The sequence below is a fragment of the Trachymyrmex cornetzi genome, unplaced genomic scaffold, assembly GCF_001594075.2.
Source record: "Trachymyrmex cornetzi isolate Tcor2-1 unplaced genomic scaffold, Tcor1.1 scaffold392, whole genome shotgun sequence".
In the NCBI taxonomy this organism is placed as follows: Eukaryota; Metazoa; Arthropoda; class Insecta; order Hymenoptera; family Formicidae; genus Trachymyrmex; species Trachymyrmex cornetzi.
The window spans coordinates 948453-962499 of record NW_017298663.1 but is presented as its reverse complement, the minus strand read 5'-3'; the positions used below and the strand labels follow the sequence as shown (position 1 = coordinate 962499).

The window sequence follows — 14047 nt, the reverse complement described above, 5'->3', positions numbered from 1 at the left end:
CGGGCCGAAAACGCTATTAATTTCAAGGGAAAATTCACTAGGTATTTAGGAAATATTTTACAAGTTTCAAACAGTTTACAAAAAAATGATCAAAAACGTTTATCGATAAGAAAAATTGTAACTTTGAATGAATAAAATCTTTTTGATGTTTTCTAATAAAATAAGTGTATATTAAAGCTATATCAGGACTACGATTAATAATGAGAATATATTTAGATTACTCATGAAAGGAAAAGATCGCAAGATTTGAACGATCGGTATTGATTTTATGGAACAGTTATTGTTTATTATGTACAATTGTAATGTTACACAACAATATGGATTTTTGTGCTTAGTAGAAAACCATGAGATATTTGTAATATTTATTTGATTACAATAACAATATATGAAATATGTGAGGTTACGTCTTACAACTGTTATGAAGGTACTAGAGTTCAAACTGTTGTAATAATTGTACAATTTGTACGCGGACCGTTTTGTCAATTGTGTATTTCGCGAGAATGAACGGGGATGTAGAATGCAACATTACTGCGAGGTACCGAACAGTTAGAAAACACCTGGACAACCTGGGGTACAAGCAGACGCTGTCGTTGGATGCTCTACCTCTGATAGAGGCCTTGTTAGTCGATCTTATTCAAACTACAGACAGTCTAAAACATTTTAAAGCCGTTGCTCAGGAGAACATCGAGGTATGCGGGATATGCCATTCTATACATATTTGTGACAATATTCAGACTCCTGTGGAGTCGTAAAAAGACTTGTAAAAAGAAACATTTGAATACAGTTTCATTTGTCTAACTTCAAGCAAAAGCTAATACTAAAAGAATGCAATCTTTTATGCCTGTTCTACAATAAGGTCGCAAGTCATAAACCATAAATTAGCCAATCACAATTGAATACGAGACAAAATAATCAATTATGATTGGTTAATTTCTTACACTTAGGGCTTGCAACTCAATTGTAGAATGTCTTAACGTTACCTGACAAATAACGCGCTAATTGTGAATAGTGAATCATACCGTTAATAATTTTTCATTAAGTATAATAGACCTTCTACAATAAACCGCAAGTCAGAAGTTCTAAGCGATCTTAAATCATAATCGGTGAAGTTGGCCAATAGCCAACTTGAACGACTTGGTTAAGACTGGTTAAGACTTCTGACGTTTTGACTTGCGGTTTATTGTAGAAGGCCTATGAAAGAATATTTTTGATGTACAATCTAATTTTACGGTATCACCGGTAGGCATGCAGCCATTTGCAATTGTCTGTTGATCCTTACAAGTGTGATAACGTGAGATTGGTGCGAGAATGCAACCAACTTTATTCAGATGTGATAGAAACTAAGGAGGCGCATCAGAAGCAAGTCAAGGATTTTAAAAGGCAGATATACAAGTTAGAATGTGAATGCAATGATCTACAATTGGCATCCTCACGAAACATACATAAAATAAAGGAGCTAGAGGCGGAGTCTGCTGCCAAATCTAAAAAGATATTAGAACTTCAAGGCAAATGCCTAAAACCAACTATTATTAATGTTGGTCTTAGTAAGTTGCTATTTTACTATTTTGCTGCAAATGTCGACAAAGTATCATTATAATATCAATTTTTAAATCATGCGATATATATATATATATATATCTTTACGAAACTTTTTAGCTGCCAAGAAACGTCCTTGCTTTCCTCTTCGAAGGCCAGTCTTGGAAACTGAGCCAATGCCAAGGGCAAAGGACAACAGTTCACTACCAAAATTAAGTAGCGTGGAGCCTAAGATAATAGATGTAATAAGTATGGCGGATCACAAAATGAATTGCTTAAATCAAGAGGTAACAAAATTACGAGAGGAGCTTTTATTGCAAACCGATACCATAGAAACCTTTGAAAAACAGGTATACTAAGCATCAATATTTATGCATGTGTTTCTTGAATATGTCATCAATAGTTTCTAAAAAAGAATGAAAATATTATGTTAACAAAGTCATTTCTCTGCATGCTAAGAATTATTGACGCATGGTAACAATATTTTTTTTAAATGTGTGTTACTGTTATTAACAAATTATGAAATAAATATACACTAAGGCTGCCATTGATACATAAGGTGTCTTTATGCAAAAGAAGTTTTGTTGCTCTTGTTAATTTGTATTTACAATCTTTTAAATATGGTTTTAAATAATTTTTTTTTAACATTTTTAGTCAAAATGCCACTTAATCATTTTTTCACCAGAATGAAAATATGAAAAGTGAGAATTTTTACCATTGAATTTAATAAAAAAATTTTTTATTTTTCACATTTCCATTCTAGAGAAATAATCTGGTATTCTGGTGCTAAAATAGATTTGTATATATATATGGCCCTGTATGTATTGAATAATTTTAGTAACATCGTGAAATAAACAATTATCTGTTTTGGTTGATGGTTTTAGATATTGTGACTAGATTTTAATTTCTCTAAACTAAAGTAGTATACAGTACACATTTCAGAAAAACTTAAATCTGACAGAAGCGTACATATGCAATTGGTATTAGGAATGGAAAATTGATTTTTAGTCCTTTTTTGCGATCTGAATGTTCTTTTATACACAAGTGAGATTTTACTCTCAGATATCTCCGACATAAAAAAAGGGGGCAGACTCCAGTTTCCTCTCCTAAAATATTTTGTCAGCAGAGATTTTGTTGAAGAAAAGGTATTGAAAAGTAACCCTGAAATTTTTTGTATTTTTTTTAAAACCTAAAATAGTAAAAAAAAATTTGGCTGATAAAAATCCAGATGAAGAGTAAAAATATGATTGCATACAGAGGTTATATATATAAATATATTAATATGTTATAAAATGAAGAATCTTTTATAGTTGGCCACAAAGGAAAAAGAAATAATGCGACTGAGAAAAATGTTGGAAGGTGGTCGTTCTTATTCTGCAATTAGCAAGGACTGCACTTGCAAAAAAAAATCTGGTGCTACTCATGATGCTACAGAGATTAATGAAGTAAAGGTTCTCCAACAAGTCAAATTGGAACTGGAACAACAGCTAAAAGGTAAGGAATTTAGTAGAGTAGAGAGATTCCTACAGTATTTATTTTCAACATAATTATTTGATCATAAAATTATAAAGACATTCATTTCACACACTCAATTTTTCTTGAATGATGCAGAATCTCTAAATAAGCAACATGATGCTATGTCTCAGGCAATGAAACTAGCAACACGAAATGAAGAACTAGAGAAAGAATTACGAGATATAGATCACGTTGCATTAGCTGTAGAAGCCGACTGCAATTCTGCAGTTAAAGAGAATAACAGAAGAGTTTGTAGGCTCCAAGTAATTACGATTGCATTAATGTATATTTTCAGTATAATTTTTTTGTTTTTACACTCTTATGCTTGTTTAGGAGAAGTTAGAGAATATCATGACACAAGTGCATGTCTTGGAACGCGAGTTAACTGTAGAACGTAGAGAGGTACAAGAGTTAAGAGCAGATCTAGAAGCATGTAGACTTGAAAAACGTAATATTCAACGTACTCTAGAATGTACATTGGATGAAAAGAAACAAATGTCTGATAAGATCAATCAACTAACAGTTATTGGTATGTTAAAATTGTTCATTTTTTTTTTATATTTTTCCTTTTAACAGCCTGGGCTACTTGTGTCGAAGGTGAAAGTTTAACATAATATTGCAGAAAAAAGTGTAAATATGGAAAGACTGACTAAAGAAAATGATTGCCAAAAACAAGATATTAATCAGTTGCAATTTACTAATAAAATATTAGAAGAACATATACATAAAAAAAATATTGGGCAAAATAATGGAGGGAATGAACAGACGCAAGCAAAAGAAAAGAGAGAAAAGAATGATCAGAATAAAGGGATGAAAACATCAAAGAAAAAAAATGGTATTAAAATAGTAAATTGATTTTGAAATACAGCCCAGGAAAATGTTAATTATAAATTTTAATGGATCGTTTATTTAAAAAAAATTATATGAAAAAGAAATATATTAAGAATTATTTATCCTTTTTAGCATTAAAAAATAACAGAAATGAAAAACATGATGTAATCGATCATCAGATAGCGACTAACGATAAAGAAATTATAAAAAATACAAGTGGCTTTGATATGCAAAAATGTATTGATGAAGCAGATTTAAAAATTGCATCTGTGAGTCGAAAGAGCTTACTTAAATATTTTTAATTATTTTTTAATATATAATATTAGAAAAAGAGATTTATTTTGCAGCTTCAACAGACAATTCAGCGATTGGAAATGGAACGAGATCATTATAGAAAGGAATATATCAATTGTCTGGACGAACAACGTAGAACATCTGACAAAGATAACGTAAATATTAAATATTTAAAATAATTTTATGAGCTTGTATAAAAAGTTAAATTTTTATTACTTGTAAATTACAGGCTGATTTGTGGACACAAATTTGTGAATTAAAACGTGAATTAAGTGGTAAGGAACAAGCTTTAAACAAAGCACATCGGGAGAAGGAAGAACTGTGTCATAAGAAAAAAGATCTAGAAGCACAATTGCAAACTTACAAGAATCAGCAGAGACAGATGTGTATTCCTTGCAGATCCTGCAGTTTGTGCAAACCCATTCGTATTTGTACCTGTGCTTCTGGCTCGCCAGTATCTACTGGAGACGTTAACACGACAAAAGTAAAGATTTTCAAATAAGATTATATTATATATATGTATATGTGCGTGTGTGCGTGCAAGGTGTGTAGACTTCCGACAGTTAAGAAAATTTTGTGATTTTGAAGGGGATATAAGATGGTACTATTGATTTGATCTTGGATATCATTAGCAAAGTTAGGACAAGGTCATTTTGAATTTTTTAAATAGAATCCTCCATTTTTCATTACATATTCTTGTAGCTTATCTCGAGAGCTTTTTAATTATAAGTTATAACTTGAAAAGTACTTAATAAAAAGTTATTCCATTATAGTGCTTTGAAAAGCTCTCAAAGTAAGCTATAAGAATATATAATGAAAAATGGAGGATTTAATTTAAAAATTTCAATCACCTTGCCCTGATTCTGACAACGCCATCCAAGATAAAACCAAAGGTACTATCTTATGTTATCCTCGAGAGAGAAATCGCAAAACCTTTGAAATATTTTTCTCTAAAATGCACTGTTCAAAAGATATTTGAAGTCGTTAAAATGAGACACCCAGTATATGTCTTATTCCTATTTCAATTTCAATTTATACAGATGCTTGAACGTCTTGAACGGGAGCGAGATACAGCCAGAGCGGATGTTGAACGACTGATAGACGAACGCGATGCGTTACGGGAGAAACTTGAGGTAGAAAATGGAGATCATTATAAGTTAACTTCATGTTTCTATTTTTTGTTGATTTTTTCCAATATATTTTAATCTTAATGTAGATACTAAATAATACGCGAATCTTAACATTCGTACTTTTGCTAATTATATCTGTTTGATAACTATGTGTGATTAGCATAATTAATCCTGACTTATACTATTTCTTGCTAACGCATTGTGGCTATGGCAATATATTGTAAATGCATGATTGGATGATATTTGGATATAGATAATGTCGGATACGCACAAAAGTGAACAACTTCGACTTAAGGAAAATTTAATCGAGGCGGAGAATCGCTTGAAACATATAGAAAAAGAACGACAAGATCTGTTGGTGACTCGGGGCACAAGAAGAGCTACAATGAGCGATCTCGAGGATCAGTTAGGCGATGTACAAGAGGAACTGCGCCGTACAAAGCAGGAATTAATGGCGCAACGAACGCAATATTTCCAACTACGGTAATATAAATTAGATTTTATTTGTAAAAATCAAATGTAATCTTAATCTTCTAAATTATCTATTGCAGAACGTTACAAGATCAAACGGATCAAGCGCTTGGAGATGCTCAGGGTCAACTATCGCAAACAGAATCGGAATTGAACAAGGCTGTGGATCACAACAGAAATATGGAGCAGCAACAGCTACAGTTAAACGATCAAATCAAGGAACTGAAACAAGAAATAAATACTCTGCGCTCAAGCATGACGCTCTTGGATCAAGAAAAAGATCGGTTATTGGTAATTAGAATATTGTAACAAATTAATCTTTTAATAATTAGCTATTGTAATGATTTATAAAATCGAATATATATTTTTTTAATTATTTTTAGATAGTATTGGACGAAAAGACAGAAAAGATTGCTGCATTGGAACGGGAATTAACGCATAAGGATCAACAAAAGGAAGCGGTGCAAAAACAAATATGTGATTTACAGCATAAAAATGAGTAAGTACATCTTTATTTATTTACAACTTCTTTCAAGAAAAAATTGGCACTTGTCTCTCATATCTTTCATAAGTAACTTTAGTTTTTGTAAATACATAAATGATATTTACAATACGATAACGAAAGCCAAGATCAGTCACATTTTGGATGTTACAAATAATATATTATATATTTTTTTATTAATTGGAATAAATCAATTTATTCCAAATATAATTGCGAGCCGATAATATTCGGATTCAATACAATCATTCTGAAACGCTAATAATTCCCCCTAGATTGAATTAGAAAGAAAGAAAGGAAGAAAGTAAGAAATTTATTGCGAAAAAAAAATTATCTCAGCCAGGATTTCTTTCTTTCTTTCTTTCTAATTTAATTTAAGGAGGATTATTAGCATTTCAAAATGATTGTGTTGAATCCGAATGTTATCGGTTCGCAATTATGTCTGGAATAAATTGATTTAATAAAACAATATATAAAATGTATTATTTGTAACATCAAAAAATGTGACCTTGGCCGATCTTGGCTTTATCGTATTTGATGTATTCACATATATGGTCGTGCTTAAAATTCTTAAGATATTTACAATGTTTAAAATTTAAAATATGAGATGCAATAAATAAAACTTTGCTTAACTATATAAGATAAAACTAAATAATTCGTATATTGTGTACAAAATAAAATTAATTATAGTTTTTTAATTGAAAAATTCAATACATCATGCACGTTTTTCACTAGACAAAAAATAAATTAATATAATTCGATGATTCTTATGAATTATACTGTTCGACAAAAAAAAATACTAATTTGAGACTAGTCATTTTCCATAGTCTTTTTGAATGCTGAATACAAACCTGGTTCTCAAATTGTTCATCACGTTACAATTAAAAAAAATTTACATTTAAAGTTGTAAAAAATGGGTATTTTTATATTTTGTTGTATTATAACAATATATGATGTGCTAGAAAAGTTTTATTATAATCAAAATTAATGTTGTTTGGATTGTCAATCCTCGAAAGGATTTTTTAGTGTCAGTTATGGTTAATAAAATATTCGTAGTTAATATGGAGTTTGTTACAGAAAGGTGAATTAGGTCATTAATGATTTACCAAATAGCTTTCAATTATGTTTAGTTAAATATAAGAGTTTTTAGGCTGCTGTATACAAAATTGACTTTAAAAATGAAAGATATTTAAAATGTATAAATATCTTTTATTTTTAAATTTGTCAATTTCGTGAAAAACTAACAGATTTAAAATAGGTAATTATAATGTATTCTCTAACAAAAAATTCTTTAACAAAAAATTAATTTTAAAAGACAGGCAAATGAGAATAAACTGCGTGGTTAAAGGTTCGCTGTAAAACTATATATTCTAAAATTTTACTATGTACACCATAATATTCGGACATTTCGACTGTCTTCCAGTAATTTTCAAAGAATTGATAACATACTTAAACGTGATGCTATTTTTAGACATAAATTTTTCGCAATATTTCCTCTTCGGTCGCATTATGCTGAACTATTCTTCTCAATTCCTGTTGAAGAAGTGTTGTCGTAACGTGGTCCAAGAAACTTAGTTTAACGCATATTATTTTAACACAACTTTAAATTAATAATGTGATAATAAGCGACAACACTCCTCGAACAGGAATTGAGAAGAGTAGTTCAGCATGATGCGATCGAAGAGGAAATTTGCGAAAAATTTATGTCTAAAAATAGTGTCATGTTTAAAGAGGTTCTCGCGTTTGATAAAATATAAGACAAGTTTATAATATGCATGTAATACAAAAGTTAATATCAATAATATCTAGAAAAAAATTTCATTAACTTTTGCCGTACCATTTTGATGATATTTAATTATAAATTTATAGAATTTGACATTACAAGTTGAAAGTATAACCTTATTCTACAGTTACTCTCTTTTAAATTGAGACACTTGCGTATGAGATAGCAATTTAAAAATCGTTATAATTATAAAGTAAACACTTAAGTTTGTTTCTCTCGTAAAGTTTCATTTAAATTGAACGTACAGTTTACAAGAAATTTATATTCTTCAATGAAAAAAGCTAGAATATATGTTAAATGGACGATGCATGTACCTCAAATAAGCATCTTACAATTTGTATTTTGTCATTTTTAAAATATTTAGTAACATATAAAATTAACAATAATTATGTATAATGGCATAAGATATTGTTAATAATCTTTTTATTCCATTATTTTAATTGTTTTACATAATATTATGAATAAATTGTCTATTGACTAGCAAGTAGCGCGAGAACCTCCTTAAGTATGTTATCAATTCGTTGAAAATGACCGAAAGACAGTCAAATCGTCCGAATATTATGTAAACAGTAAAATTTTAGAATATATATAGTTTAATTTCGCACCTTTAACCGCGCAGTTTACTCCCATTTGCCTGTCTTTTCAAATTAATTTTTTGTACATTTTGTAAGAATTCGGACATTTTTTAAGTTTTGACGTTCATCATATTGAATCATCTTGAATTTGTCAATTTTGACATCGGATTCATATTCATATATTCGGATAAATATAGTCGAAAGAGCTATTTGTTAAATCATCAATGACTTAATTTACAGCTTTTTTATAATAGACCCCTATTTTATAATACGTAGTATTTATAATGAATATCTTATTAACCATAGCCGACATTAAAGAATTTTTTTGGAGACAAAATCCTAATAAAATATTTAATTTTGACTACAATAAAACTTTTCCATTACATCATAGATCGTCGTTATAATATGACAAAATACACCACGGAGAAAAATGTTTGATTGAATTAACTGGAATTCTGATGGAAAATAAATAATCCAGAATTCTAGTTAAATCTACTAGAAATCTAGTTGAGATAACCAACATTCAGAATTTTCTTGGTTAAATCTACTAAAATTCTAATAGATTTATTCAGAATTTTATAGTAAACATGGTCAGAATTCTGGATCGTTCATTTTCCACCAAAATTCCAGTTAATTCAATAAAATATTTTTTTTGTGCGTAAAAGTAGTCCTTTTTGCAAATTAAATTGCAAATTTTTCAAAATTGTGACATGGTGGAGCAATTTGGAAAACGCATTCATACTCAGTATCCAAAAAACTATAAAAAATGACTAATTCTAGTTTAAAAAAAAATCATGTTTTATCTAACAGTTCTATAAAGGACGCGCAGCGCTGCGATCACTGTGCAGCAATTTATAAGCTATTGAGCTATTCAAATCACCATTGATTTAATATTATCGTTGAGAAATCTTGCTAAGCTTACCGCTGGTGGTTGGCAACTATTTGGTGAGATCAGATTATTATTCTCTAACTCCTCCATAGCCTCACCAGAGTTCGGGACAATCCTCTTGTAACCAGGTCGACATTCGCATCTAGTTTTCAATCGCAATTCTTCTGGTTGCCATAACACATACCGATTATTTTTCGGTATTCTCTGAGCGACTAACCATTCCCCCTCGATACAGGGGCCTTGTGTATACAACTTATAACAGGTTTTCTTGATCATCACCATTCCTGGCCTGTTCTCGCAATCATCGTTATCATTCTTTTTGCACTTGCCAGCGTCTCTCATAGTATTGGTACATCCACACACGCCATTGTAACTGATCCCATCGAGGGACGGTCTCACGTTATAATCGTACAACACTATCTGCCCGTTCGGACACGGTCCTCTTGTACCAATCTTGTAGCATGTCTTCTCCTGAGGAAAGTATAGTCTACCGCGTTTGCATGGCACGGGAATGCAGGTTGACGAATTTATCAACATATAGCCGCTCTCGCAGGGTCCCCTCGTATGCAATCGATAGCAGAATCCGTCTTTATATAATATATGGCCCGATTTGCAAACACATCTAGCTCGTACAATATCTTCATGCGATGATCTGACGTCCACTGTCACCGTAAAGTGATGTCCTTGTGGACACGGACCAACGCTGTCTGATAATTCACATTATAAATTAAAAAATATTTTACTAAGGACGAAGACTTAAAAATTAAATTGAAGGAATAAGTTAGTGCATGCCGATCACAAGTGTGTGTAAAAATTCAATAAGAATTTATCTTTATCTTTTGAATCTATTATAACAATGTTAATTATATAATTAACAAATATTTTATAAAATTAATTTCATGAAAAATTTGAAGAATTTAATGAAAAAAAGATTCATATTTATACAATAATTTTAGACATAAATTTTAAAGGCATAAAGGAATTTATGTTAAATCAGAAGATGGTGTTCTTCGTTTCCATTTTTTCAATTTCATTATTACATCGAATTTTCATTTTTACATTTTAAATTATTAGGTTCTATTATTCGATTATGAAATGTTTTACCTAACTGATAGCACATCCCGCTCGGTTCGTGATAGTGAGGTAATTGAGGGTGGCAACCGCACGTTCCACCCGGCAGAAACAATTCTCCTGGCTCCGAACAAGGACCTTTGATATAGTGTTCGTGGCAACCACCGCCATTTCCTAGCCAATAATATCTGGCCAATTCGCCACTTGCCGAACATGAACAAATCGTTAGACCGTCCTCACCTGTGACAAGAAGTTCGCCACGTGGACATGGGCCTCTGCTGAGCTTCGGATAGCACTTGCCGTCCTTGGGCCAGTAAATCTCACCTTGCTCTTTGCAGATTTCGGGATCACGACAGATTCCCCATCGTTGTTTCGTACTAAACAGGACCATCATGAATATATATAGGTGTTTCCAGTCGGTTACGAACGAGATTAAAGAGAGACTGTTTTTGTTACGCTAATTTATCAAGCGCGTCGGGTACAGGTGCAAAGAATTGACCCTTGGAGCAGGATGCTCTCGTGAATATCGGATGGCACAACGCGTCTCTGGGCGATTGAGCGGTTCCTGGAGGACATCTACATTCAGCAATTGTTCCGTTACCGGCTGCTGGACCCAGTTCCATGGTTTCCGGGCATGGGGCGCCGATCTGTCATACATATGAAAGGTCATAAATGTGACTCATGAGGGGATCGTAACATCACGTTAAGATTAAATTGGTAAGGATATGGCCTATCCTCAACGACCGACGTGTGTCATAAGATGTACTACTAAAAAATAAGCGAGAAAATCAAAATTATAAATGTAATGTGCTACTGTACTTACGCACATTCTATTGCACGAGTAATTTTTTAGATAATTAACCCTCAGTACCCACATCTTAAAAAAGTCCCTATCTATCCACATCCGGATATTTGTAATCCAGCATTTTCTTTTGCTTATATCTCAGATTGTAGTGCATCGATTTTAACTATATTTTTTAAATCTGTCGTTTGAAGACTGAAAAAAAGAATTTTTGAGTTAAAAAGTTTAAAATGTCGTAGCACAAAAGATATTTTGCAATAAGTGAAAAAGGATCGAAAAAAAACGTCTGAACTATGAAAATGGGAGGGTTACACTAACCCTTTGTGGGTATTAAGGGTTAAAATAATTTATGAATGTAAGAAGATTAATGATAATTAAATATTATATACGTATAATATTTAATTATCATTAATCTTCTTTGTTACATTCATAAATTATTCGACTACGGTAGAAAATAAATTTAACGAAAAAAAAATCAGAATATGGACTGACCACCTGTAAGTAACTGGCTGATGCTAGAACTTTGCTCAGTCCAATTAACTCTCTAACTACTTCGGCTCATTTCCCGGATTACTGGATGGTTTGCGGAGCAAATATTAAGAAATTTGAGCAATTGTAAAATTTATAATTTCGATTTTTTTGCTTATTTTTTATTAGTGTCTTACTACTTGTGTCACATATCAGTTGCTGGGGATACGCACTGTATCCTCACAAAGGATATGTCCCATTTTTCGTTTACAACGCTTGTAAGCATCATTTATCCTTGTTTAATAAATAGACAATATGGATGAACTGATATATACTTATAGCGTATGAACGTAAAAACGGAACGCGCTTTAAGTTTGATCAAAATCGATGTCCCCCAATATCATTCCCTCCCCTCATTAGAAGTAAATGATTCCTTTAATGTCAATTTTTACCAATGTAAATTAACTTTAATCTCTTAACTTTAAGAATTGGCTTTCAAGAAACTGGATTTATACCTTGATTTTATGACTGTCAATTCAGGAGCATTATGGTGTATTTGTACAGCAAAACGAAAGATCATAATAGAAAGTGAGATAATTATTTCAAATTTTATTAAAATATAGAAAGTAATTTGAATTTACATACGGCTGAGGAGGGCTAAGTAAAGCTCGAAACGTTCTGTTAAATATGTCATCGTAGAATAATAAATTATATTATTGTTTACCATCTTAACATTGCAGGCTAATATAGATAGTTAATCAAATTAATCTATATTGGTAGAAATATACGTAAATGAGTCTTTTAGAACAGCCGTGGCATACCATAAATCTATTGCAATTTATAGAGGCGTAAATCGTGAGAAAAAGAAGATTAGTACCTGGAATATTTTGTAGCATTTCCCATCTGCTGGCCAATAAAGCAGCAGCCAGCCGCGTGGTTGTGCAGCGCAGGGGTTGCTCGAGGGATCGGCCCACGGTGGCGGCATTATCGCAGTCCTCGCGTTAACCACTGACAGAAGGCATATGATGCTCTTTAAAAGGATCCGCATCGTGCTGAAAATTGTTAACGTTATTTCATTCCGCTACGAAGAGAGTTAATAACCGAGAATTGAAAAAAATCATGGTTTGCGACAAATATGTAACACAATTAACTTATTGCAAATCGTAAAACGAAGAAAACCACGCGAGCGGAAGATATTACCTCTCATCTTTGAGGCAGTCAAATGCAGAAGCAATTTCGCCGAGTTCGCCGCTGCGTTGCAAGTGGAGAGCGCTTCAATAGAACACATGAAGTGACATTCAAAACGAGACTATCGCGATAGCGCGAAATGTCGATGCGTGTGTCATCTTGTGCATGCGTGCGAGCAGCATGAGTGGGAAAGAGCAGAAATGCGTACGACAGCGAGGGCAAAATGACCATACTTTCACTGTTTCACTATGGCAATGGCATTGTCCCTGGTGGCAGGGCTCAGGATAACGGCATGTGCACGGAATAAGAATAAGTAACGTCCGCGTATAAATACTTTCCACGTCGCAGAAAGCAAAAGGTCTTTTCTCTTTTTTTTTTCTTTCTTCGATCTCATTGGTTAGGAAGATTACGCAAATATAACGAAACAGTTCTGTCTGTTCCAAATTATCATCTAATCCACTTACATCCGATCAAATTTATTTAAACCAATTTGAACAGCATTCTGAATCTCCTGTTGTACATAGGGGATGGACAAAATGTGAGCAATTGCAATATACTACTTGCTTTTATTAATAAAAGATTGGCCTGTAGTTACTTTTAATACAGATTCTATTCTTGTTGGAATAGAATCATACAGTATTTGAATAGTTGCCAAAAGAACGTTATATTATTCTTTTAGCATCTTTGCTTATATAAGTAATATTAGGAAAGGAAATTTGCTTTTCACTCTATTTTTCTAAATTGCCTTATTTTGTTCTTCAAAATTTCAACATCTTTCCTGATTAGCAATCACCTAATTTAAGTATCATCGAATTATTGTGAACAATTTTGAAAAGCAGAGTGAGAAACAGATTTCCTCTTTTAATTTCTTACATAATTGTAAGATATATTAGAAGAATGGTAGGTATAACATTTCACTTGTGATTATTCAAGCATTGTATATAACTCTATTCTTTCCAACAAGGATATAAAATCTATATTAAATAGAAATAATA

The 14047-nt window shown here is 31.9% G+C and overlaps 2 protein-coding genes across 3 annotated transcripts in view; one reads left to right on the top strand and one right to left on the bottom strand.

Moving 5' to 3' along the window:
* Positions 1–211: 211 nt before the first annotated feature.
* LOC108764092 (centrosomal protein of 135 kDa) overlaps positions 212–14047 on the top strand; it is a 33655-nt gene continuing 19819 nt past the window's right edge. Inside the window, 14 exon segments of the mRNA XM_018512120.1 lie at positions 212–689; positions 1244–1544; positions 1657–1886; positions 2847–3030; positions 3148–3314; positions 3385–3580; positions 3674–3886; positions 4015–4151; positions 4230–4331; positions 4406–4660; positions 5217–5309; positions 5560–5789; positions 5858–6068; positions 6161–6276. Of these exon segments, the coding sequence (XP_018367622.1) occupies positions 501–689; positions 1244–1544; positions 1657–1886; positions 2847–3030; positions 3148–3314; positions 3385–3580; positions 3674–3886; positions 4015–4151; positions 4230–4331; positions 4406–4660; positions 5217–5309; positions 5560–5789; positions 5858–6068; positions 6161–6276 (2624 nt within the window). The 5' untranslated portion in view covers positions 212–500.
* LOC108764095 (uncharacterized) overlaps positions 9506–14047 on the bottom strand; it is a 12567-nt gene continuing 8025 nt past the window's right edge. The window contains exons 1-5 of one of the 2 annotated variants that reach the window (XM_018512127.1): positions 13065–13198; positions 12742–12916; positions 11051–11241; positions 10628–10971; positions 9506–10230 (exon numbers count right to left, since the gene is read on the bottom strand). In XM_018512127.1, coding sequence (XP_018367629.1) covers positions 9506–10230; positions 10628–10971; positions 11051–11241; positions 12742–12912 — 1431 coding nt within the window. In that variant the 5' untranslated portion in view covers positions 12913–12916; positions 13065–13198. Of the gene's footprint in view, positions 10231–10627; positions 10972–11050; positions 11242–12741; positions 12917–13064; positions 13199–14047 lie in introns of those variants that run through there. The other variant, XM_018512126.1, reaches the window with a different exon arrangement.